General features: G+C 49.6%; 1 protein-coding gene and 1 long non-coding RNA gene across 5 annotated transcripts in view; one reads left to right on the forward strand and one right to left on the reverse strand.

The window, feature by feature from the left end:
- The window catches only part of LOC149372350 (F-box only protein 47-like), a 47,703-nt gene extending 22,343 nt beyond the window's left edge, over window positions 1–25,360 (reverse strand). Inside the window, exons 1-2 of one of the 4 annotated variants that reach the window (XM_089566816.1) lie at window positions 25,193–25,360; window positions 24,813–25,076 (exon numbers count right to left, since the gene is read on the reverse strand). In XM_089566816.1, coding sequence (XP_089422942.1) covers window positions 24,813–24,999 — 187 coding nt within the window. In that variant the 5' untranslated portion in view covers window positions 25,000–25,076; window positions 25,193–25,360. Of the gene's footprint in view, window positions 1–24,812; window positions 25,077–25,192 lie in introns of those variants that run through there. The other 3 variants (XM_089566814.1, XM_089566815.1, XM_089566817.1) reach the window with 3 other exon arrangements.
- On the forward strand, window positions 5,420–7,871 carry LOC149372351 (uncharacterized). Its single transcript, XR_016292329.1, has 2 exons — window positions 5,420–5,854; window positions 5,979–7,871. It is a non-coding gene; the product is annotated as an uncharacterized LOC149372351 (long non-coding RNA).
- Window positions 25,361–26,635: the final 1,275 nt, after the last annotated feature.

Consider the following 26,635-nt stretch of genomic DNA (forward strand, 5'->3'; position numbering starts at 1 on the left):
CTGCCGTTTGTGCGTCCATACTGCCGAAGCTCGATACGGCCTTCAGGGTGTCCAAGGTTGCCTGGTTCGATACATCAACAGATAGGACATTCCCCCTGAGGTTGATGTAGACCTTCTTGCAATGCCCATGAACCAGATGTTTAGCAGAGGCTGTACGAGTTTGCCTGCTGAATGAATTGAAGCCTCCTGCGGCGGCAACAGACACATAGGGTATCGTATATGAAAATTTTCTCCCACTGTAACTGTAGTATTCCTAGGACGCTTCGCGACATTAGGCCCGCACGCCCTCGAAATCCTGCGGAGCTTCCTCTTAGGGGCGTTGATTCACGACCGCGATGTATCAACCATCGTAGTCCATATATTTATTCTGAGCCAGAGAAGGTACAGATGTCCCCAGGAGCTCTGAAGTGAGGCATTCGTTTTCTGCTCGCTGCCTTGAAGCTAAGGAACTACTCCCCATTGCAGACAGCCAGAGTGAAGAGTCACCCGCCGTCTTCAGGGCCCGTCACAGAGACGTGAGCAGAAACAATCAGGAAAGAAAAAAGTTACCGGGGGCACTTAAGGAGCTTACGTGCGATTAATGCGAAAGCATTGTAATTCTATTCCAATGATGTCCCAATCCCAGTATAATTCTATTATAATTATATTTCAGTTCTATATTCTCATTCTATTGGCACTGCCACGGGTGAAATATTCCAATCCTATTTTGTATTTTTTTAGTTACATTTTATTGCTTTGTAGTTCGTGCAGTTGTAAGTACTAGTACTGACCATTACAGGCTAACATTTCGTATTTTTCCGCCTCTGATGACGTCACATCTCTTCGACCAATGGCGAGATTTATTACTCCGCCACTTTCTGAGCAAGGTCGGGTTTTCGTGCCCATGAGCCACCTAATGCATTCTAACTAAAAGAGGAACACGCGGATAGCTACCAGCACGGTCGGTCAAGAACCGTCGAAGAAATCGGAAGAATAAAATAAAAAAATGTCTCGCCATTTAGATACATAGCGCAAAAAAGTGTACAACTGTCCCAGCTGCTAACCCCATTGGTCTTTGAAGGCGATTCGTTCACTGTACGGAAGTTGGAAGCCAGTATGTTTTTGAATAAACACGAAGGGATGCTAAAATGATTTACAGGGCGTTTCACCTCAGACATTACATAATTTTTTAAAAATGGGCGTTTTGAGTTAGGAGAGCGGTTTTTTCGGCGTAGCATTGTCACCGGTGTAGTGCATTAGAATACGGCTAAGACGTGATAACTAGCGAGCTGGTTAACTAATACTGGATAGTTCGCTTTTTTAACTGTTACTGTTAGGCTCCTTAATTATTGAGATGCGTGTAGCACACCCCAAGCAATATCCATATCAGTTTTTAGAATTTCGAAAACGCGGTTACCCTCGGCGCTGAGGCCCAACAAATTTTGACTGCATCGAGCCAAAAAACATGCGCTTTCGAGAAGCTTGCAGGCAAAGCAACCTCTCGGGTGCACTAACTCGTCGAAATAGCCCCATTTAAGGGGGCCACAGCGCCGACAGTAACCGCATTTTCGAAATTCTAGAAACCGATATGGATATTACTTACGGAGAACTACGCGTCTCTCAATAATTAAGGAGCCTAACACAGCTAAAAAGTTAACTATTCAAAATCAGTTAACCAGCCTACTAGTTAGCGTGTCTTAGCTGTATTCTGATGGAGTATACCGGTGACGATGCTAAGCCGAAAAAACGCTCTTTCCGGAAAAAGCCCATTAAAAAAAAAAACAGTTTGGGTTATGGGGGTTCAGCTTCCCAAAGTACCTCAGGCTATGAGGGACGCCATGGTGAAGGGCTCCGGAAATCTCGACCACCTGGGGTTCCTTAACGTGCACTGACATCGCACAGTAACAGGCCTCTAGACCTTCACGTGAACTCCATCGAAATTCGACCGCCGCGGCCGGGTTCGAACCCGCGTCTTTCGGGTCAGCAGCCGAGCGCTATAATCACTGAGCCACCGCGGCGGCGTTTAGAGAAATGTGTAAAGTTTTAGACGAAACACCCTTTATACTTTACAGTCCATAAGTGCAGGATATAAGAGGAACGAAAACGTCGCCCAAGCTCTAGCACAAACGTGCATGACGAAACTTGCGCTTACTTCATCTAGTCGGGCCAGAGGCAGACAACGAAAACAAAAAGAAAAACTTCTTGCCGCATGAAACGAGACGACGCGCAGACAGCCCGTGGATGCCGCGGCGCGGCGCGGTGCACTGTCACTGTTCCCGCGGCCTCTGCCACCAGGGGAAATTTTCTATCGCTGATAAGAACGACAGCGCAGACCAGCAGACACGCGCAGACTGCTTTCGGCGACAGAAACGCACATGCATAGGCGCCGCCGAGTTCCGCGGGAGAAAAAAATGCAGCGGTCCGTCAGAGACCGCCGTGCCTATATGGCCGTTCATTCTTTCTTCGTGCAAGCTGTGAGAATTTATTTTCGCCGTACTAACGGCAGTGCTTCTGGACGTGACTTTGTGCCCATTGCCAGTGGACTGCCGTCGTCTTCACCGTCCCGCCTAGAAGTCGTTAGAACCACGACCGACCGGGGACTACCGAGGAACATCCCTCCGAGCCAGGCCGACGGCATCGAAGGTGAGTGCGAGGTAAGGCCTCGCGGCGGGGGCGGCATACGTCCGTGAAACCTGCTCTTGGCTGTTAGACCAAATTTAAGGTTCACTCGCGCTGTTTTCGCGAGCATTGGACAAGCAAGCAACACGCAGCATTTAGGGGTTTCACAGACTGTCGCCATCGGGTTTCTTTTCCGTGACGGAAACGCGGTGGGCTAGGATGCGTACAGCTTTAGGCTTAGCTCACTATAGGCAGGTCAGCTGTAGGTATTGAGCCAGCGAGGAAACTGCATACAGGGGGTTACACCTAAGACTTCGTACAATTTTTAAAAACAGGTTTCTAAGTCAGAAGAGTGCTTTTTTTCGGCACTGTATTGTCAGCGGTGTAGTACAACAGAATGCAGCTGAGACGTGTCAACTAGCAGGCTGGTTAACTAGTATTGAAGCTATCTCTTACCGTTAGGCTCCTTCAATATTGAGAGGCGTGTAGCCTACCGCAAGCAATATCCGTAGCAGTTAGAATTTTGAACACGTGGTAACCCTCGGCGCTGTGGCCCAATAAATTTTGGCTATTTCGACGAGTTACGTGCACTGGAGAGGTTGCTTTGCCTGCAAGCTTCTCGAAAGCGCATGTTTTGAAGCGATGTAACCAAAATTTTTTGGGCCACAGCGCAGAGGGTAACCGCGTTTTCGATAAAAACTGGTATGGATATTGCTTGCGGTACGCAACACGCCTTTCAGTAATTAAGGAGCCTTACAGTATTTGTTAAAAAGGTAGCTATATTATTAATTAACCAGTCTGTTAGTCAGCACGTCTTAGCCATATTCTGATGTATTACAGCGCTGATAACGCTATGCCGAAAAAAGCTTTTCTAACTCAAGCCTATTTTTCAAAATTGTGTTAAGTCTTAGGTGAGACACCTTGTATATGGCACGCTTTGCTCGCTGCCTCAAGGGGTTTAGCTATGCGAGCCCGCTGCCGTTTGCGTCACGAAAAAAGAAACCCGTTCCGAACGGCGTTGCGACCAAGCCACTATGTGCTCTTGAGCGACATGTGGTTTGTGGCCGTACACGGCGCTCGGAAATTCTCGCCAGCCTCATCCAGCAACTCCGAAGAACGGACGTTGCCTGCGGTCTGTGGCACATCGTGTTTCCGCTGCAGCCAAGGTCGGTAGTTAGTTTTCTCTATGCTTCTTCAGCCCGCTGCTCGAAGCATCGACTTTGTTGCCACGGTGAGTATATGCGCAACTGCGGTATGCTTGCGTGTCTGACGACTTTTTTTTTTTAATTGCAGGTATGCTGACTTCCACATTCCCGCATTTGAGTCAACGTTACTAATGTGTCCGGGCCGAGATGCCATCTGGCCTGCTATGGAAGACGATTGTGCAAGGTTCCTTTCGTGCGCCCTGCGTCTTCTGCCTTCCGCCACAAGCACTGTACTGTCAGGTGATTCGGCTGCACTGCATCGCAGTGTCGTTTTCTGCGTTCTCGATAGGCAGGACCGCGATTTATCGAAACGAGAAAACTGACATAGCTGCACTTGAAAGCAATCCCCCTGAAGCTATAATGGCACCAGTTACAGGGTGGATGATGCAGCTCAGCTGAAGTTGATGTGGTGTGCGCCACATTTGCTGCTGACAGTACAGCCAGTATACATCATGACACTTGAACGCCCCAAGACGGCATCCATAATTGTCTTTGGGAGGTTCCCTTTTTGTATTTGCAGATACGCGAACTTAGAATCTCCTTTGGTCATGGACATCTTTCAACTGACTCAAGCCCGAGCTCGGATCTCTGTTCCCGGTCTGGAAACCATGGATGATGCAAGATACTGCTCCCGCCACAAGCACTGTACTGTCAGGTGATTCCACTGCACTGCATCGCAGTGTCCAGTTTTCTGCGTTCTCGATAGGCAGGACAGCGATTTATCGAAACGAGAAAACTGACATCGCTGCAGATGAAAGCAATCCCCCTAAGGCTAGCAGTTACAGGGTGGATGATGCAGCTCAGTCGAAGTTGATGTGGTGTGCTGCACATTTGCTGCTGACAGTACAGGCAGTGTACATCGTGACACTCAGACGCCAGGTATGCTCACGCATCCATGTTTCCCTTTGCTGGAGGTTCCCTTTTTGTCTTTGCAGATATGCCAACTTAGAATCTCCTTTGGTCATGGACATCTTTCAACTGACTGAAGCCTGAGCTCGGATCTCTGTTCCCGGTCTGGAAACCATGGATGATGCAAGATACTGCTCCCGCCAGAAGCACTGTACTGTCAGGTGATTTGACTGCACTGCATTGCAGAGTCCAGTTTTCTACGTTCTCGATAGGCAGGACAGCGATTTATCGAAACGAGAAAACTGACATAGCCGCACTTGAAAGCAATCGCCCTGAAGCTATGACACAAGTTACAGGGTGGATGATGCAGCTCAGTTGAAGTTGATGTGGTGTGCGCCACATTTGCTGCTGACAGTACAGCCAGTATACATCATGACACTTGAACGCCCCAAGACGGCATCCATGATTGTCCGGGGGAGGTTCCCTTTTTGTATTTGCAGATACGCCAACTTAGAATCTCCTTTGGTCATGGACATCTCTCAACTGACTCAAGCCTGAGCTCGGATCTCTGTTCCCGGTCTGGTAACCATGGATGATGCAAGATACTGCTCCCGCCAGAAGCACTGTACTGTCAGGTGATTCGACTGCACTGCATTGCAGAGTCCAGTTTTCTACGTTCTCGATAGGCAGGACAGCGATTTATCGAAACGAGAAAACTGACATAGCTGCACTAGAAAGCAATCGCCCTGAAGCTACAATGGCGTCAGTTACAGGGTGAATGATGCAGCGTAGTCGAAGTTGATGTGGTGAGCTGCACATTTGCTGCTGACAGTACAGCCAGTGTACGTCGTGACACTCGAACGCCAGGAATGCTCACACATCCGTGTTTCCCATTGGTGGAGGTTCCCTTTTTGTCTTTGCAGATACGCCAACTTAGGATCTCCCTTGGACATGGACATCTCGCAGCCGACTCAAGTCCGAGCTCGGATCTCTGGGCCAGGTGCGGAATCCATAGACTGCGCAAGATGCTGGTTCCTGGCAAGATGCTGGCCTGTCAGGTGTTTCTACATCGAAGCGTCGTTTTCTGTAAGGAGAACCTCGATGTACCGAAGCCAGAAAACTGATATGGCTGCAGGTGAAGGCGCCACCCTCGCTGCTGCCTCCTCCTCTTCCCTAACTGACTTCATGCTAACAATACGGTGGTAAGTGGAAGCTCGCGTGGCAAATGCCACTTTTGCTCCCGACAGTAGGGGAAGCGTACAGCGTGTCCGTCGGACGCCTCTGTAGCATGAGCACGACATCCATCCTTTCCACTTGTCTTTGCAGATACGTCGATTTAGATTCTCGGAGCTGACCCTGCAAGTGTGAGCTGATCTCTGGCCCGGTCCAGCGTCTATGCACCGTGCAAGATATTCCCTTTCTGCCTCACGTATGATGCCACCATCCGCCAAAAGCGCTTTATCTACCTTGTGTAGTGAATCGACAATAGTTGAAGGTCCACAACACAAATATAAATTGTTTTTGTGCTAGTCTCTGTTTTGCTTGGTCGTGTTGCTACCAGTCAGCAATATTTACACTAATTTCGCCAACCTGACTGCAGCTAGTGCACTTATTTATGGCCACACATTCCATACCTTATTTACACTTCACTCATTTTGTACACTTCTTATTATATTGCACCTACGTTGAAGTCGGTTACGACCACATAATTTAGACACCAAGCATTCCTTTCGTGTGCATAATATTTTTGGTATCCGCAAATACTTTCCTCCCAGGAAATCTCTAGTTAACCCCATTAGTCTGAAGGAGGTTACCTTCAATATTTGAAGGCCCACAACACAAATAGAAATTATTTTCATGCTAGTCTGTTTTGATTAGTCGCGTTGCTACCAGTCACCAAAGTTCTGCACTAATTTCGCTAAACCTGGCTGCAGCTAGTGCACTCATTTATGTCCACACATTCCATACCTTATTTCCACTTCACCAAATTCGTACGTCTTGAAGTCGATTACGGCCACATAATTTAGACACCAAGCAATCTTTTTGTGTGCATAATATTCTTGGTATCCCCAAATGCTTTCCTCTCACGAAACCTCTTCTTAACCCAATTAGTCTGAAGGTGGTTACCTTTTTTGTTTCCATAGAATTCACCTTTCATCGTTATTTGTGCACGTGTGGTATAAAGCCCGTACATTTGGCAATACTTTACAAGATGCCCACCAATTTCACCCATATCACTCATTGTTGTTTATTGAAAATTATGCTTTACCTGTTCCTGTAAAATTCAAAATAGTCCTTCTCATCAGTGGAGTCATTCCTGGGCACCAGTAGGTGCTAATTAGCAACCTTTGCATACCTCCAAGGGGGCCTCTTGGCCAGGCAAGGTGGACTTGAGTCCGGCTCTTTTGCGGTATGCAAGAATCTCTTCTTTAAGAAACTTTCGTCGCTGTTTGTCTACTTAGCACCTTTTTTTTGCTGTCTTTCTTGTTTCCTTACATATTTGACCTGCAAAAAAACTATTCACTGTGCTTCTTTCCATCATGAATTAGTGCACAAGGTTGTACAAATTTAGACTAGAAAGAGAAACCAATGAGACTTGTGGAACGTGCTCAGAAGAGAAAGACGAAGCAAGGATTTTTTCTCTAGTTTCAATCATCTCAATGTATTCAATTATCTGGTCTTGTCTCCCATTTTTTTTCCTCTGACTTATTACCGAAAGCACGACCATTAACTTGGCACCAGTTTACAATCTTCTCTTGGCCTCCCTCACTGAACCCTGGCCAATCCCCCGTCGTGGGTTGGCAAACTATTCTACTTCTCTGCCTCATGCTTTTCTTTTCTGCGCTGGTACTATGATTTTCCGTGGCATTAACCACCCCACCTTATCCAATCCTCCATCGTGGGTATGCGCCATGTCACTAAGGCAACAACTATTCTACTTCTCCACCTCATGCCTTTCTTTTCTGCGCTAATACTATGATTTTCCTTGGCATTAACCACAGTACCTTGGCCAATCCCCCACGTGGGTATGTGCCGTGTTTACTGAGGTAGGCAACAAAAGGAAAAACCCGGCATGGCACAACATGACTGATGCGCAGAACGTTCTAATCATCGATGGTGCAACGCGGCAAGCAGGCTTCGTCATCTCGTTCCCGAGGCCTGCCTGCTGGATGTGGACACCAACGGTTTCCACGCTCCTGCTTTCCATCAACACAAGAGCCCCCCCCCCCCCCCCCCCCAGTCAACGTATGGGACGTCGAGGCAGTGACATGCTCCTCCCGGGCCATCGGGCCATGCTGATCCCGGGCCACTGCAAGGACTCCAGAGCGCCAGGTCCGAGCTACTGCTGACCCACGGCCATCAACGACGCGAGGCGGCGTGTCCAGGCCTTCAGTGTCTACCCCAAGTGAGCAAACTGCTTTTGGGCTTCCGTTTGCTGTGTTAGGCCAAACTTCTTGGCAATTGCTGGGACTCGTCCTCTGCTTTGTTTGCCATGAATGTTTGCCATGAATGCGTTGCATAAAACGTTTGCAACCGCCTTCATGATGTTATCACGCCTTTCATATTTTGTGTAATTTTCGCTCCCTTGTTCAATTTTGTTTATTTTACTTATTTTTGTTTTTGTTCTGTTTCTTTTTTCTTAGACTGCTGTCCTGTCTTCATCGCCTCCAGGCTCTCCCCCTTGGAGCCGGCTCGTCGGGATAGAGGCCTCAACTTCCCATTCTTCTGTACGTTTCTTCACTCGCCCTTTTCTTACTTTTGTTCTGGTGTCTTGAAAATTACTTTTGCCCTATAGCTGTATTTCATTATCTGATATTTGTTTATTGGACAGTAAGCTCGCTCCAAGCTTTGATTCACTCTCGTTTATTTTCGTGTACGTTTTACATCGATAGCCATAAGCGTGTCGTTCAATGAGGCTGTGTCGTCGTCGTCTGCGCATGGACTACACACCTACAATATAGGGCCCACCCAGAAGCCACACTGAACCTTAAAGGTCGACCTGCGGCACGACATCCAATCAGGCGCCATGACATCCACTGCGGCATGATATCCACTTAGGCAACCCCACACCCTCTGGCTGTTTACAGTACCCAGATACTGCAACACTGTTGCCACAATTTCCACACTCCAGCATCTGTGTCCCCTAGAGATCGAATATGGATGGATGAGCGACCGTGCATGATGCATGCCTACTCTACACCCATACCCTTTCCTAGACATCACACCCCTACCTTTAACATCAAGGTCGTCAGCCATATGCACGCTAGCTATCGATGAAATTCGCCTTACCGTAAGGGGACTTCTTTCTTAATCATTTGCTGCCGAATAAATTTGCTGGGCCTAGCAACGTTGGTTGCATGCTGTCGCAGTGCGCGTATGAATTCCATGTTTGTGCCATTTTGTTTACACAACCTTTTGTGTCTGCAGGTGCATTGGCTCTGGATTTAGCATACGACACTCCAACTGAACCTGCTGTTTCATGCATCGGGGGTGGCGTCTTCCAAGCTCACATCTGGCCCCACACAGTGACTGCTGCGCGTCGTGAGATTCCTTTTCTCCCCACAAGCACTTGATGGGTCTGAAGCATATGCGGCGTTGTCCTGCTCCATCTGGAATGTCCGCCATTACTGCATTCAGCGGGCTCCTGCCATGAACAGCATCTCTGCATCACCTTTGCTGCGGCGCTCAGCGTTCGTCGAACAGTGTGCTCCTTCACCTCCTTCACAGCTCAACATTACATCATATCGTCAGATCACCAGCTGCGTCGGCAGAGTGATGGGAAAGAATGTTGCTAGCACGCATGGCATGGTACCTGGAGCGATACGAAATATATCCAAAATTCATGTGCAGATTTTGATGCGGAGTCTCCTGTATCGACAATGTGGTTGACCTGGTAACGTCCATCCAGCACCAAAAAATTCTGAGATCAACTGTGGCGCTGTTTTTGGATATCAAAGGCGCCTATGACAACGTAACACATCCCTTGGCCATTTTGGATCCCTTGGAAGATGCTGATACCAGAGGCCGCATGTAAGGCTGGATACGCTGTTATTTATCAGACCGGTCGCTCTTTGTTTAGACTGAGGATGGAGCAACGTCTTTACATCGAACTACACGTGGAATCCCACAGAGTGGGGTGCTGAGCCCAACACTCGTCAACATTGCCCTCGTCGGCCTGGTCACCTTACTGCCACATACTTCAAGGATATTCATCTACGCGGAAAATATCGCTATTTGGGCTTCAAGTGTGACTTATCCCCCAAGTTCGTGCGATACTTCAGAAAGGGGCATCTAATTGACACCTTACCTTCGCCTGCAGGGACTCAATATTTCGACCGAGAAATGTTCAGCTGTGGCGTTCACACGCAAGATGTCATGTTGGGCCATATGCGTCAATGGCTAAGCTGTCACCTATGAGATAAGCCACCGTTTCCTTGGTGTAGTCATCGACGGGAATCTTTCGAGGAGCCCTCATCTACACAACATGAAAGACTGATGGATTTGCCCATGTCCTCTCATTCCTCGGGGGAAAGTCCTGGGGTGTATGAATGCGCTCGATGCTACAACAGTACCGTTCACTATTCCTTGGGTACCTACAGTATAGCTTACCAGTATCCAGTAATATTGGAAGGACAAACGTGCTGACTCTAGTGTGCAAGCGCAAGCTCTTTGTACCTTCCTTGGACTGCCCACATCTGCCTCTGCAGCAGAAACTGTTGTCATCGCCCGGGAATATTCAGTTACTATATACATTGCTGTTGACACCATGAGAACGCATATTCGGCACCTCACACGGATCCCCTGTCATCATCTCTCCATTCTTCCAGTAATTAGGCCACATACCGCATTCGTCGAAGTCATTGATGCTCATCACACCCATCTTTCATCGCAGTTAACCTCTGCCTCAAGATCGTACTCGCCCATATGGAGTCTACGTGAACCTCGGATGCACCTTTCTGTTAATGGAATTACGAAGAAAGCTGGTGTATCATTGGCTGCTCTCAAAAGGATCACGTCAGAACATCTGCATTCTAACCAGTCACCGCATTCATATAATACACAGATGGCTGAGTAAACTCAACAGTTCCTTGGGCCTGTGGTGAACCTGACGAGGTACATCTTGAAGGTGAAGACGACTTACCACACTTCACCTGGTGCGGAACTAGCTGCCATTCGGGCTGTTAGCGCTCTGCCCAGAACGCCGACACGCGTCCCACGCGGCTCGCCTAGAACGCCGGTACGCGTCCCCCTCGGCTGGCTCAGAACGCAACAGCACGAAGCGACGGATGCTTCGAGCGAAGCCCAGGAGAGGACCGAGAGACGCCGACGAAACGAGACGCGACGGCAAAGCCCTCCCAACTCTGCAGATCCGCCGAACCTCCTACGCATCAACGACCGTTATCTTACTGTAGTGTCCGTAACTTCTTGTATCCTTAAATAAACCAGTTTGCTTTATTCGAGAAGAATCCGGCCACTTCTTGCTAACATGGCGCAGCCGAGTGGATTTTCAGAGGAACCTCCCGTGCACGAAGAAAGAGTGGACATCGCGGAGCGCAGCAGAACGCCGTCGGTGAGCTGAGTCCACATTCATCGGGCCTCCTGCGAAATCGACTGACCGCCACGTTCTCAATGCCTTGAAGAAGCAGCGACTGGCGGGCGAGTTGAGAACCCGCGGGCTTCCGTGCTCCGGCCGAAAGGACGATCTCGTGACTCGTCTTCTGGACGACAACGCTCGCCTCCAGGCTCCAGCAACCACGTCCGACTCGGCGACCAGCCAGGGCGGAACAGATGGCGATGACCGCGGAGAAGCGGACTCGAAAGCGCCGGCTGCGATCGATATGCTGCGGGCCGAGGTTGACGAAATACGACGGCTTCTAGCCCAACAACGACACGAGCTGTCGACACGAACTGGGCACGAAACGGCTTCCCAACGTCATGAGGGAGTCCGCGCCCCTACAGCGGCAGCAAACCAACGGCCGGCAGAGACCGATCGCGGCACACCTCCTCAGTCCTCACCGGAAAACGATGCCGCTACAGCTCCCGAGGGTAAGCCAAGCCTGAACGAAGTTGTGGCTATGTTCGCTCGTGCGCAGCTACAGATGACGGAGGCATTGACGAGAATATCAGCGCCAGCTTCGCACGTGCTGATCCAGTCTACGAACGATATAGCGTCCGCCATGCCCGAGTACGGCGGTAGTGCTCAACGAAACGCAAAGACTTGGATCTCGCAAGTGGAGCGCGTTGCTGCGTTGGCCCACTGGTCCCCATCACTGACGCTCGCGACGGCGGCAACTCGGCTGCAAGGAGCTGCGAAGGACTGGCACAGCTCTTACGGTATGACTTACGAAACGTGGGACTCCTGGAAGCATGCCTTCGCCACGCGGTTCGACCGGAGGCTCACATTGCAAGAGTTTCTGGACCTGCAGGCTGCTCGAAGACTGTGCAGTTCGGAGACCCTCGTCGAGTATATGTACTCCAAAAATGCTCTTCTTGACAAGTCCCCCTACCCGCTTGCGAATGAAGAAAGAATTTCGCTGATTCTCAGCGGAATCAACCAGGACACCTGGGCTAATCCCCTCGCTGCACAGCCTTGCAGCAGCGTCATCGAACTGATCGACCGCGCAGCGCTGCTCGACACCAGGCGGCGTAAGACAGTAACGGCGCAATTCCGACAAACTGCACTGGGGCAGCGGAACCAGGGGAGGAGCAGCGATGAGTCCAGAGCGGCGGCGGACGACGGACACAGTGATCCCGGCGAGCAGCCAAGGCGGCGAGACCAACGAGAACCAGGTAGAGCCATGCGAGCACGAGCCTGCTTCAAGTGCGGCAACATTGGGCACCTGTCAAGGGATTGCACAAGGCCGAAAACGGAAGCCACGATCCATGCAGAACGACGCCGAGGATCCAGAACTAACGAAGCACTCAATATTGGGCCGACAAACAGGCAAGCGAACTGTTTCCTGCAATCGACGGGCGTGCCACCTTGCCTATCGTGAAGGGCTTCATCGAAAACCGACCGGTGAGAGTCTGCATAGACAGCGGTTCGAACGTGTCCGTCCTCAACGAGAGCTCCATTGGACCCGACGTTCGACCCCGACCCTGGACGTCTCCCGAAAAGACAGAAGTGCTTGACCGATGCATCAGTCCAGCGCGCGTGGCCACCTTGGAAGTGACCGTCGGATCATCGACCGTGCGTCTCGAAGAGGTCGTGATCGCTCCCTTACCAAGTGTCATGGACCTGATTCTGGGTTCGGATTGGCGCCGTGCCGCGAACGTGGACATCACGTTCCACCCCTCGAACGACGTCACCCTGGTCCCCGTACAGCCATCGGTGAGTGAGTCACCATTTCATGCGCCAGGTGCACACGATACGAACCGTGTTGGAGAGACGTAAATAACAGCCTTCAGCAATCGCAAGATCCTAGACGAAGCTCCAGCAAACGACATCGGATTTGTAAGGATGAACTCGAAGGATGAACTCGAAAGAAGCCGGTCCTGACGAAGATTTCGCTTATCTGGTTGAAGAGGCTGTGTCCAAAATGACCCGCGACGCAGACGCTGACGAAAAGGATGAGCTCCACACAATTTTGAAGCGCCACCATAAGGCATTCACAACAAAGCAGATGCTCTGGGGCTCTGTGAGCACGTTGAGCACAGTATTGAACTCAGGGACGACATTCCCATCGCGTCAAGACCGTACAGATCTTGCCCTGCGGACCGCCACTTTATGAAGGAACAAGTCAACGACTACCTAGCCAAAGGGATCATCCGACCCAGCCACAGCCAGTACAGCGCTCCTACCATTGTGGTGGATCAGCCTCACCATCCGACCACGCCTCGACGGATGGTTCACGACTACAGAAAACTGAACGAGAAGACCATCAATCCGCCGTATCTGATGCCAAATATGGAAGATGTCAGCGATGACATCATGAGAGACGGCTCGAAGTACTTCACCGTTTCGGACGTGAAGTCGGCCTTTCTCACAGTGCGAGTAAAGCCTGACGATATCCACAAGACCGCCTTTGTCTCGCCGGACGGAAAATGAGTACCTACGAATGGCGTTTGGGTCTTGCAAGGCACCGCAGACGATGCAGAGTCATGCGCGACACGTTTGATGGCCTGAAGGGAACATCCACGTACATGGACGACGTCGGCCAGGGAGCAGCTGAGGTTCCGGAAGCATTGTTACTGCTCGACGAGGCACTGCGAAGAGTCATCAATGGCCTGAAGATGAATATCAAGAAATGCCAATTTATGCGAGACATCTCATTCCTTGGCTACGTCATCTTCGCTGAAGGGCGAACCCTGGATGAAGCGAAAGTCACTGCCGTCGACAAGTTTGAGCCCGAGGAAAGCGCGAAGAAGTTGTACTCGTTTTTGCAATTCGCAAACCACTACCGCAAGTTGATCCCCGAGTTTTCGAAACTCACGTACCCACTGCGTCAACTCGTCTCCAAGGAAGCGCCATTTGTCTGGACGAGCGCGCACCAAGAAATCGTGGACAAAACCAAAAGCGCACTTAAGAATCCCCCGCTGCTGGTAAACTTCCGTTCGGACTACCCAACGCAAGTGCACGTTGACGCATCTCAGACAGGGCTCGGAGCGATACTGAGCCAAACGCAAGACGGAAGAGGAAGGGTGATCGAATACGCAAGCCGATCACTGAATAAGCATGACAGAGGTCTACACTCGAACATGCTGGAATGTATGGCGCTGCACTGGGCCATCACGGAGAAGTTTTCCATCTATCTGCGGGGAGTCCCGCAATTCACAGTGTACACAGACAACTTCAGTCTATCCTACCTAGTGAAGAAGGGAGCGACGAACCGCCGTTTCGCACGTTGGACTTTAGATCTCGCGGAATACCGCTTCGACGTCAGGCACCGGCCTGGACGACAGAATGCTGCTGCTGATGCTCTCTCGAGACAAACGCTGGAAGCTGAACCAATCGAAAACGAAGTGACCAGCGACGACCTCACCTGCCTCGTCGTAATCGTGAGCAAGCATAGCCGCATACGCGAACTTCAAGAGCGTGACCCCGAATGCCAAAAGTTCCGTGCCGAAGCTGGAACGAACAGTTCCAGCTATGAAGTCGAAGACGGCGTTGTGCTGAAAAGGTCTATCGAAAGAGGACGCGTTTGCAGAAGAGTAGTGGTTCCCGCGGCGCTCCGAAGCAGCATCATGGCGGTGTTTCATGACAACGGACACCTTGGAAGCGAGAAAACAAGGACATTGGTGCAAAGAAAGTATTGGTGGCCGTCCATAGCGAAGGACATCCGCCGTTACATCCAGTCATGCCACACCTGCCAAGTCGTAAACTCACGAACGACGCGAGCCGAAAGGTGCCTGAACCCGAGATAAATTCCGAGCGAGCCCAATGTGGTCATTTCTCTCGATCATATGGGCCCCCTGGATGGAAACGAAGGATATGTACTTGTATGCATCGATCACGCAACAAGGTACATGGATGCGGTAGCAGTGCCAAGCACCTCCTCGAAGCACTATTTGGATTTTCTCACTAACCGCTGGATTCCCCAATTCGGCGCGCCCAGCGTCGTCATCACGAATCAAGCAAAAGGCTTCGCGAACGAACGAACAGCTCAAGTTCACCACAGACTTGGAATTCAGCACGTGAACTCTCCTCCGTACTGGCCGCAGTCAAACGGACTGATTGAAAAAATGGAGGGAACACTGAAACAAGTACTAAGGAAGGTCATCAACAACTCCGAATCATGGAAAAAGGAACTGCCTAAGGCGACGTTCGGTATCAATGTCACAAAGCACCGCCTCAGCGACGAAAGTCCATTTTATCTCATGCACGGTTACGACCCGAAGGTGCCCGGAGAACTGAACATTGGAACCACCTTCGAAGAAATCGACGCCGCACAAAGACTCCACGAGATGGCCAAGGGGCGCCAGGACATGAAAACTCTCTTGAGAGGAAGGAGGAAACAACGAGACGCTACAACAAAAGACTTCAGACACCGCATTTCCAGTGTGGAGATCTCGTTCTTCTCAAAATCGGCGCGAGATCTACATTAGATCCCAGATATGAAGGGCCGTTCGAAATAACAGCATTGACCGGACCCAACATGGCTGTCATAAGCAGGATCCCTCACATTCCTGGAAAGTTAAACGAGAAAACCGTGAACATCGAACAGCTGAGAAGGTACAAATAACGCGCCTTGAACACCGAGGAATTAGTATCCACAACGTGCGCCTGAGGACAGGCGCAATTTTTGGAAGGGCCGTGTTAGCGCTCTGCGCAGCTCCTGCGCGCGTCCCGCTCGGCTCGCCCAGAACGCCGGCACGCGTCCCGCTCGGCTGGCCCAGAACGCAACAGCACGAAGCGACGGATGCTTCGAGCGAGGCCCAGGAGAGGACCGAGAGACGCCGACGAAACGAGACGCGACGGCAAAGCCCTCCCAACTCTGCAGATCCGCCGAACCTCCTACGCATCAACGACCGTTATCTTACTGTAGTGTCCGTAACTTCTTGTATCCTTAAATAAACCAGTTTGCTTTATTCGAGAAGAATCCGGCCACTTCTTGCTAACAGGCTACAGTTGAGTTCGTCAGCCAGCAACCTACACATGAATAGTCAGTTTTCACTGATTCCAAAGCAGCCCTACAAGGCCTGCAAGCTGCTCTACATCGTGGATTGCATGATCAACTGGTTGCAGAGATTCACGAGGTGTGCCACTGCGCCACATCGAAAGGTCATGACATGATGGCTGCCAGGACTCTGCGGTATCAAAGGGAACAACCATGTGGACGAGGCTGCCCGATCTGCCCACAGTGATGGACTTCAAGTCTGTATTCCTATATCAAGAGTTGACGCAGCGTGTGAGCTAAGCAGGTTGGCGCTGGAGCTGACACTTTCTGCATGGAACACTGGCCAGTTTTTCAGCCGTCACCTCGGGGCATTGGTTCCTGGACTCCGCCTTCATCTTCCCCACAATATACTCTGTCGTGAAGCAACACTGCTTTGCCGCCTTTGGCTCGGTGTTGCATTTACAAAGGAATACACGTTCTGAATTGGGATAGCCAACAGCCCTGCTTGTGGAAGATGTGGCTGCAAAGAGACAACTGCACATCTCTGGTGTGGGTGCCCTGCTCTGGAGACCGAAAGACTTCTCTGCGTTGTGCCCTGGACTGCCTCGATCCTCGCTCTTTAACAGCGGATAAGATCCTGGGGCCGTGGCCACAGCAATCGACTGCCTTCAAGGCCTACAAGGCACTGTTTGCCTCCTGAGAGCGACTGGCTTCACGGATCAGTTGTGACTGTGCCCCTCAACCTCTTTTCAATCCCCTCATCCTTGTTCCCCAGTGCAGGTTAGCCTCTTTATATATATCTCTCTTGGAACAAAGATCTCATGTACCTTGAAGCGTGGTCTCTTTAATTAACACTGCCAATAAACCTTTTGCACCGTAGCCTCGTATGAGCTTCTTGTCACCATGCTGTGTTCGCCGGCACCAGCCGGCTTGAGCGCAATGTGGCTGACGAGACTGTCGTGCTTCTTGGCACTTCCTGTTGCTGCAGCAAACCCTATAAGCAACAGCAGCAATAATTTTGAGTAAGTTGCCCCCTCAATGTCGTAGCAAATTCATTCCAAAATTCCGAATTCCAGGAAATGCATGCTCAATAGTCTCTCCAAGGGGTCAATAGACTTTCGATTTCGTAGTGTTTCGCCCTGTAACTAAAAATTCAGTGGCTAAACTTATTCTTTAATTTATTTGTCGCAATGCTCACCTCGCTGTGTATATGTATACTTAAATATAAATATAATGTGGCGGATGAAATGGGTTTTGTACAGGTGAGGGCTCGACGGAACACAGCTTGCCGCAAACGGCTCAGAGCCCAGATCAGTCTGCGCGCGCCTCCCTCTTGCTCCAAGTCCTGAGTAAGCCGCTACGCGGCGTAACACTATATCATATCTATATGCAGACCCTGCGAACCTATTTTTCAAGGTTTTCAAGACAAAAAATGCATAGCACCCGTATTATGAGTCAGGTGCGCAAAAAAAAAAGGTGCGTTCATGTACACTTCAGATTGGTTACTAATCTCATGGTGGTATCGAAACCTATAATAGGCTTGCTGCCAGTGTAAACTGCCGGTTTTGTCGTTGACCTAACAGATGGAGCAAGTAACGTAACCGTCGGCAATTTTTTTTTTCGATGAGGCTCCTCGCCAATCTCAGTAAAAGGAGGACGGCTGGCAACATAAAATTATTTGTGAACGTTGGGAACGCGATTATATCTGCACAATTAGAAACTATACCCTAGATAATGGAGGGAGAAATTCCGGTTTCGACATGTTGTTAGCAACAAACTTGGGAAACCAAAGGCACATCTGAAGCGCTTTCCGTTCCAAATGTACATCGGGATGGAATTTGTAAGCAGTCGAGCCTGAAAACAACTCAGGTCCGAATGTAAATCATTAAGGCGTATCTCTCCGCATTCCGGGACGGTTAGTTACTCCACAACATACCCACGGCACGAGCCCCTTTTGCCACGACATGGTCAATGTGAGGCTGTCAGGTAAGATGTCGTCATAAATTACGACCAGGTATTTAGAGACTGAAACTGATGATTCGGTTGAAGCGAAATATGTCAGAGGGGAAACTACAGGGTCCTGTATCGAAGAAACAAGGACAGCACACTTCTAAAAAAACAAAAAACATTTAACGGGGGTTCTAAGTTATTTAGCCATTACTCGAGAGCACTCAAATGCGAATGCAAGCGACCATAGAGAGTGTGTCAGTCGCAGCCGCATTGACGTAAGTGTGAACTTGGCGATGAATAAGAACGGAGGTCAGTAGAATATTAATTAGCACGGAGAGAGGACAGCCCCTTGTGGTACGCCTCTCGTTTACTTGTACCTCCCTAATTTGCACCATTTTGGACGCTAAAATTATCTGTTATGGAAGAGTGCAGTTAGCCACCCAACTAAATGAGCTGGAAAAATGAAGACTAATATATTCGCGATAGGATGGAGAGCTCTACACTACCGTAAGCTTTGGATATGTCTAGTGCAACTCAAGCAGCGCACATTTGTCGACGTCTAGCTAGTGGACTTCCGAGGTCGGTATGCGTATTCCAAATCGAACATCGTGGCCGGAAACCGATTGGGTAGGGTCTGAGAATCGGTCCACGACGTCCGAATCATGAATGAGTAAAACCGTTTCTATTAATTTCGAACATTTTATGCTAATAACTAGGCCTTATATTACCCTAACCGTAGCCTCGAACCTCATTTTGAAGTAACGCGATCACCTTGAGAGTTTCCATTCGGATGGTATCCAAGCGCGTTTGATGGAGTAATTTACCAGTCGTATTAAGGAGTCGGGAGACTATTCAAAGAGATACTGGCGCGAACAACATTAGTCGCAAATATAGTAGAGACGAGAACCGCTTCTCCAGTCACTTGGCAACTTATTCAATGGTCTCGATAGCTTCTCTTGGAGTCAAAACTAATGCGAGTAAATTTAGTAAGGTCGTGAGTTCTTTTTTTTTTTTCTTGACCGCAGAAAACCGAAAACGATCGAGTCAACTCACAACGGCCGCAGTTATAACGAACGCTCAGTATGAACGAGGGCGGTACTGCCGTCAAAATATATGCTAGGGCCATGACAATACGTCTCGGATACAACGAACACCGGTGGCTGGACAACTCGGTTACAGCGAACGAGCAGGGCGATGAAGAGGAGACCGACCTACCACATGCTACCGCGAGGGCTTCCACCACGAATAGTTATATCGCGTTTCTAAAGTTTGTTAGTAGCAAGGGTATCGGCGAGGTGCATGTGACTGCTCTGGAAAGCGTGTAAAGCGCCCTAATAGGGCCTGGTTCGAACGAGAAGAGGCGCTTTAAAGACTTACACTGTCCATATTTGCATTTTTGGCTGTAACACGGGAGGTACAGTCTTCGTCAAAAGTTTTGAGCCCAGGGGGTTCACTTCCAAGCTTTATATTGGGACTCCAGGAGCATTCATGGAAGTCCTACCTATTGCAGAAGGCAGTACCAGAAATCTTCTCATGTCCAGGAAATTTGGAGCGCCAGAGATTCATTAAGAACGACACAGTGTGGCTCAAAAGAAAACCCCCTGGGCTCCAAACTTTTGACAAAGGCTGTACATTTACTATACGCGAAGTTCCTCAGGCATAAAGAAAGCAACCCGCGCGACCGTCATCTTCGTTATAAGTGGGCTAGACTGTACTGCCTTCGGGAAGAAAGCGCCAATTCGAAAGTTGTACATCATCTTAAAAAAAAAAAAAAAACAGCCGGCTGATATGTTCGCAACAAAATGCCCTTTGCGGAGCATTTTTTATCGGCCTTAAAATAAAGTGCGCGAAATTTAAAATGTACCCCTTCACAGCGGCGCTGCATGAGCGCACAGAAGCGACCTCGGGGAGAAAAAATCCGCTTATCTCATATCACGCGCCCAGCGCAAACGCAAAGCTTTGTCGGAAACATAGTTATGGGAATAGGCCGATTTTTTTTTTCTCCATCTCGCAGCGCGTCTTGGCGCTTAAGTAGCAGAGCTGTAAAACGGTAAATTTAGAATTTCGCGCACTTTCTTTTAATGGCCAGTAAAAAAAGAAAGCGCTACACAAACGCTACCATGTTGCATTTCAGCCGGCTGTTTTCAAGGTGATCTAAACCTTCAATATTGACCCTTTTTTTCCCGTATTCAATATTTCAAAAGTTAGCTAAGAAGTCTTTAACTAATTAACTAACATTGCAGAATAAAAAAAAGAAAGAAATGCTGCAGACTTGTCCACACGACTGTCAACAGCACTAAGTTTCACCGCGATGCAAGTGCGTGGCTTCAAGCTCCTCCTCTCCACCTCTCTGTGCCTCTGCCAGCTTCGCAGTGAAACCTACTTGCCGGTTTAATCATTTCTCGATCGTACTACCTCTCTGACATATACTGTACAGCGCATGCGCGATGGGCATACTATATGCGATAGCCAACTCAAAATGTTCGGAAATCCTCCGGAGTTGCCCTTTTTCATAGAATCAAAATGCCCAGAAATAAGGATATATTATTCTTAGGCATACTCAAGCCTTACTGAAGGAATAAGTATTTCATTTTGTATTTTTTTACGTGCGCAACCTTCTCTCCACCATTTAATCCCCCCCCCCCCCGCCTTCCACCCCTCTGCTTCCTGAGCACACCGAAGCAGGTACTGCGTATTACCCGGAGAAAACGGAAATAACTTTGTACAAATCAGGGAGTTAACTGGGAGTTAACTGTTCACCTTGCCCACCGATTGTCACCTACTACAAAAAGATATTGACATAATAGCCACATGGTGCGACCGATGGCTCATGCCTTTAAACCTAGATAAATGCCAACTGTTGTCATTCTCTCGCAAACGCGCAGTTATTCATCATTCATACAATATTAACTCAGTCCCGATTGCCTCAACAACGTCATATAAGTATCTTGGATTACATCTGACATCTTCACTATCTTGGGTGAACCATGTCCAAAGAATATGTTCTGATGCCTCCCGTGTCTTGGGTTATCTCCGACGTAACCTCAAGTCAGCATCTCCCGAAGTAAAAAAGCTTGCTTACCTAACATTTGTTCGTCCCAAACTTGAATTTGCATCATCCATCTGGCATCCCTCTCAAGCGTACCTTAGCACCGAACTTGAGGCCATCCAAAACCGCGCGACCCGTTTTATCACCTCTGAATACTCAAAAGAAAGTAGCATCACTGCACTCAAACATTCTATCTCCCTCCCCACACTTGAATCACGCCGCATCATCTCACGCCTTTGCCTACTACACAGCTTTTTCTACCATCCGATATCAAAACATCCCCTGCTGAAACCACCGATCCGAACTTCCAGTCGCCTCAGCCACAGCCACCCCATAGCCAGCATCAAGAGTCGTACTTTAGCAATGAGCAGTTCCTTTTTTCCTGACGCAATAAACCATTGGAATGCCCTGCCCAACGACATAGTATCATGCAACGATCGCAAATCATTTCGCGCGAAACTCACCAGTCATTTTCAGAACACGTGAATCATTTGCTGGCCTTTACTTTTTTTCTGTATTTTCCCTGAGTTTTTATTGTATTTTTCTGTGCTTTCTTGGCTTCTCTTGTTTTTTTTTTATATAACCACTTGATACTTTTTATCTTTATTTTTAGTGTTTGCAGTTGCAGTGTTTCTTTTATTGTCTATGTTTTCATCATGAGTGCGTTCACACAAAACAATTTGTAACCCCCTCCTTATGTAATGCCCTCGGGCCTTTAAGGACGAAATAAATGAAATGAAATAGAACATGTCCAGCGTGCTTATTTACGACCCATGGTGACTACAGGGGAAGGAAAGGCACTCGTCTTCAGCTTTCAGAGTCTAGCTGCCAGAGACGGCACGGGTCTCAGTTTTAAACAAGAAAACCAATTCATTCTCGAAGCTCCGCGAAGATGACGCCAGTAGCGATGCGAAAACAAGGAATCCAGAGCTCCCGGCCACGTTGAATAACAAAACTACAGTGAGCTACTACAAGTGCGCACCGCTCAAGAGTAAGTTGTCTTTAGCGAAGGCCTGCATCGTTTCACGATAGCGCGTTTTTTCTCCCACATGAGCCTAGGCTTCCAGTACAGGATGTTTGACTGGCCTTCGGGTTCGTTGGCATCGCAATAAAGACTTCGTTCGGACGAGGCAAACAGCCCGGACGTCAGAGTTCGCTGCGTCGAGATGAGGCCTTTGGGGGGAAAACAAGGAGGCCGATGAAGAGCGAGGCCGATAACCGGATCGTAATTTGGCCGTCGGCTTGCTGTGCGCCGAGGGGAATATCAAAGAGGTATATAACAAAGCGAAATGGACAAAAAAAGAAGGTTTAGGTAATGCGCGCACAATGCAATGGACAATGAAGAAATGCGTCGCACTGCTCTCGTGGGGTCAGAGGAATCAGAATAAAGAGGATTCTTAAACTGTCCGTTCCGTTAGGCTGCGCGGCACAATTCAAAGCTAAAGCAAAAAAAAAAAGATGCCTAGGCTTAGCTTGGTTAAGCCAAGAATGCGTTGCATATTGCGCGGTCTTTTTGCGCGAGGTATTGCTTGGCGGCACTCGATTTTCTCAGCAGCTTTTCCTCCGTGACGTATGGATGGATGGATGGATGGATGGATGGATGGATGGATAGGAGCGCCCCCTTTGAAACGGGGCGGTGGCAACCGCCACCATGCTCAGCCGTTCTTTGTTTTGTTTTTTTTCTCTTATTTTCTTTTCTGTTTTTGTTTTGTTTTTTATTTTCTTTTTTGTTTTGTTTTTCCTTCTTTTTTATTTGCTTTTTTTTCTTCTTTACTGTGTTTGCAATTCTCACCAAGAATCGCCATCATCTTTACCTACGGTTTTTCCTCCGGCTGCCGTGACGTCACGTCACGTGGTTTGGTGGCTGCCCGGCCGCGCCCAAGGGCTGAACTGAGTGATTGCAATATGCTACGCATAAAAGAAGTTGCTTTTGGTCCTGCATCTGCTCTCGTTGTCGTGGCACGACGAAACGACAGATTCCGGCTCCGCGACCCCTGTCGCCGTCTTGCTCAACGCGTGTAACAGACGAGATCAACATTGTATCTTTTCTTGATTCAATGAGCGCACTTCTCCAAAAGCGAAGCAAGAACAGCGCCATCAAAAATGCCGAATTATGCTCTTGTCTCTACAGGAATATTTCGGCACATAACCCAAGAAGGAAAGGATCTTTTTCTTTCTTCACTTGAGGGGTGAGAAAGCAGAGGTCTCGTGTCAACAAAACCGTCATTGCCACATTTAAGGTTCTCTGCGATGCGCTCGCTCCTTCACTCATCACCCACCCCTCACCCATTCAATCACACACTTGCTCACTCACTCATCAATTACTCACTCGCTCACTCATCAATTACCCATTCGCTCACTCACTCACCCACACTCACTCATCAATTACTCACTCGCTCACTCACTCACCCACCCGCTCGCTCGCTCGCTCACTCACTCACTCACTCACTCACTCACTCACTCACTCACTCACTCACTCACTCACTCACTCACTCACTCACTCACTCTTACTCACACACGAACCTCGCGACCCACCCCTCACTCATTCAATCACACGCACTCACACACACGCTCAATCGCTCTCACTCGCTCACCTCTCACTCATCAATCACACGTTCACTCACTCACCCAACCGCTTGCTCACTCTTACTCACCCCCCTCCCTCACTCAATCAATCACACGATCGCTCACTCACCCGCTCGCTTACTCTCACTCACCACCCCTCACTCATTCAATCACACGCTCACTCACCCACCCACTGGCTCGCTCATTGTCACTCACTCACCCACACTCACTCACCACCCACCCCTTGCTCATTCAATCACACGCTCGTTCACTCACTCACCCACACGCCACACTCCGTTTGTCCGTTTGTTCGTACCTACTTGTTTGGTTGTTTGTTTGTACGCTACACTACGCAGCGGCCTTGCCACATGCTAATGTCTCAGTGTTTACTAGTTTTCCTTTTCGCGGTCTGGTAATTTCTTGTTCACCTTGCCCTTGTAATGGCCTATCCTGGTCCCCTTAACGCTCTCGCACTTTCAAGCCTTCGCGTGACCCGGCCGCAGTTACGTTTGACCTTTAGCGGAGTGAATATGGGCGACCAACTCGCTACTTCAGATAGCCCGGCTGCAGTTACGCCGCGCTGCGCACCTGTGGCACTACTGCCCCTGTGACGTCATACCAGCTGTAGATTTTGTTTTCTTTCTCTCAGTCGCAACAACATCAAAAACAAAAAATAAAAAAAATTACCGAAGACTCTTTGAGTCGTCGCGCAGCGGCGGCCTGTAGCCACGCGTGACCTGTAGACGCGGCGCACTGCGTTCCTTCAGTTGGAGGCGCTGCGCTCTTGCTTTCGCACTGTACCAGGCTTAACCAAAGCTAAGCCCCCGCCAATTTTTATTTTTTTTTTTTTCCCGCTGCATGTGTGTAGTAAAATGAAGCGCGTGAATTCAATTCAGTTTGTCAGACCGCAACAATCTGACTGCAGAGCGTCGCTCGCCAGCGGAAAAAGAGGTCCACGACGTTCCCATGGTCACAGCGAAGCTGGAGCGGCAGTAAATGAACACCGCACATGAAAGACGAGACACAAAGGCCGCTTACCGTCGCAGTACTGGAGGATCTGGAAAAGCACTTCGAGCGGCAGCTGCAAGAGCGTGATGGCGGCCGGCTTCGCGGACCATGGGCTGGGAGGAATCGCCTCCGGGCTCTCCTCGCTCTCGCGGCTACGGTCACTAAGCCGCAGGCTGCGGCGCAGCTTGGAGGGTGGCAGCAGCTCGCTAGAAGCCATGAGCCGCTTCGCTGGATCGGCGCCCCGCCACTTGTCTGGGACACAGGAGAGAGCCGACGAGGAACGCCGCGACGAACCTGGAAAAGCAAACACTGATGGACCACGAACAAGGCAATTATCTGCGATACCTCTTTTGAAGCGAAAGCTTCACTACGCTAGGCAAAGCCAAGGTCAGCATGTCTGGAGATTTCACCTTCATCTGGCCTTCAGTTAAAGCAAAGGAATGGAAAGGTGCGTAACTGGCTCCCTGGGTCAGTGGGCGCCTGAATCGTGCTTGTAGGTAGGTAGGGTGATGAGAGAGAGAGAGATGTGGGCAGCATGCATTGAGAAGGTTGTGCCACAAACGCGGCGCTGAAGCCCTAGGCCATCGGCGTTCATTGTGTTCATTGGCGTTAACGTTTTACGCTCCGATCGTTTTAAGGAAAGGAAGGCGAGCGCGCGCGCGCGCGGCCAGGCACGCCAGCTGTGTGTAGTGACGTCACTTGCTCCTCGCGCATGCGCAGTATGGTCGTGCAAGAGCACGCAAAACGGCGAGACTGTGGGCAGTGTAGTTCACGCAACAATATATGGCTACGCGCAGATGTTGCTCTCGCAATCTGCCAGGTTTAACCAAAGCTAAAGCACAGCCATTTTTAAGGCGAAAGAGTTGAATTTCTTTGGAGGAGAAATTCTAGAGGCCCGTGTGCTGTGCGATGTCAGCGCACGTTAAAGAACCCCAGGTGGTCGAAATTTCCGGAGCCCTCCACTACGGTGTCTCTCATAGCCTGAGTCGCTTTGGGACGTTAAACCCCATAAACCAACCAACCTTAATGCCTCATCGTTGTCGACAGAAGACTGTCAGCAGAAGCTTGTCGGCAGAAGCTTGTCGGCAGAAGTCTCACGCTTTTAAGGTAGAAACCTTTAATTCCTCATCGTTGTAAACAGGAGTTATCGACAGAAATGTCCCGCTTTTCAATTGGTTGAAATGCTCGCGACGTCACAGTGCGCGAATTTCAAACGGGGCCAATTGTACTTTGGCTAGTAGCCATGCAACCAATTAAATGGATGGTATAGTGATGCTCCAAATAAAAAAATAGGCGTGGCTTAGCTTGGTTAAATCAGAAGCGAAAAGCAAATCCCAATTGAGAAGTTCTTTCGCTGTCTTCGCTCATTTGGCTACTCTCAGTTGACGCGGCCAAGAGACGCTGTTCATCTTCCCTTTGACGTCGTATTGCGAGGCGTTCCGGCCGGTTTTCTTGGCGTTTCGGCCATACGTTTAGCTTTGCGCGTATCATTTCTTCGCTGCTTCTCGGCCAACTGCCAAGCGAGCACTTCTGGATCGGTAGATTTTCTACAGCCACGCCTGGGTGCTTCTCCTTCCATGGCAAGTGCGAGCGCGTGCGGCTGCATCGAAAGGTCAAACGGTGGCGAGGAGGAGTAACGCGCGCAGCGGTAGCGGCGGCGCACATGCGCAGTAGCGCGCGGCTGCGGCGAAAGGTCAGGCGACGGAGTCGGCGCCGACGGCTGCGGCCACCTGCGCCGCCTGTGACGTCACTCGGTTTCGCGCATGCGCAGCACTGGCAAATCTGCGCACCGGCTCACGTTCGCCCTCGTAGTGAAGCTTTTCGCTTCAATAAATAAATAAATAAATAAAACC

Source organism: Amblyomma mixtum, chromosome 1, assembly GCF_055824585.1.
Source record: "Amblyomma mixtum isolate Tamu chromosome 1, ASM5582458v1, whole genome shotgun sequence".
In the NCBI taxonomy this organism is placed as follows: Eukaryota; Metazoa; Arthropoda; class Arachnida; order Ixodida; family Ixodidae; genus Amblyomma; species Amblyomma mixtum.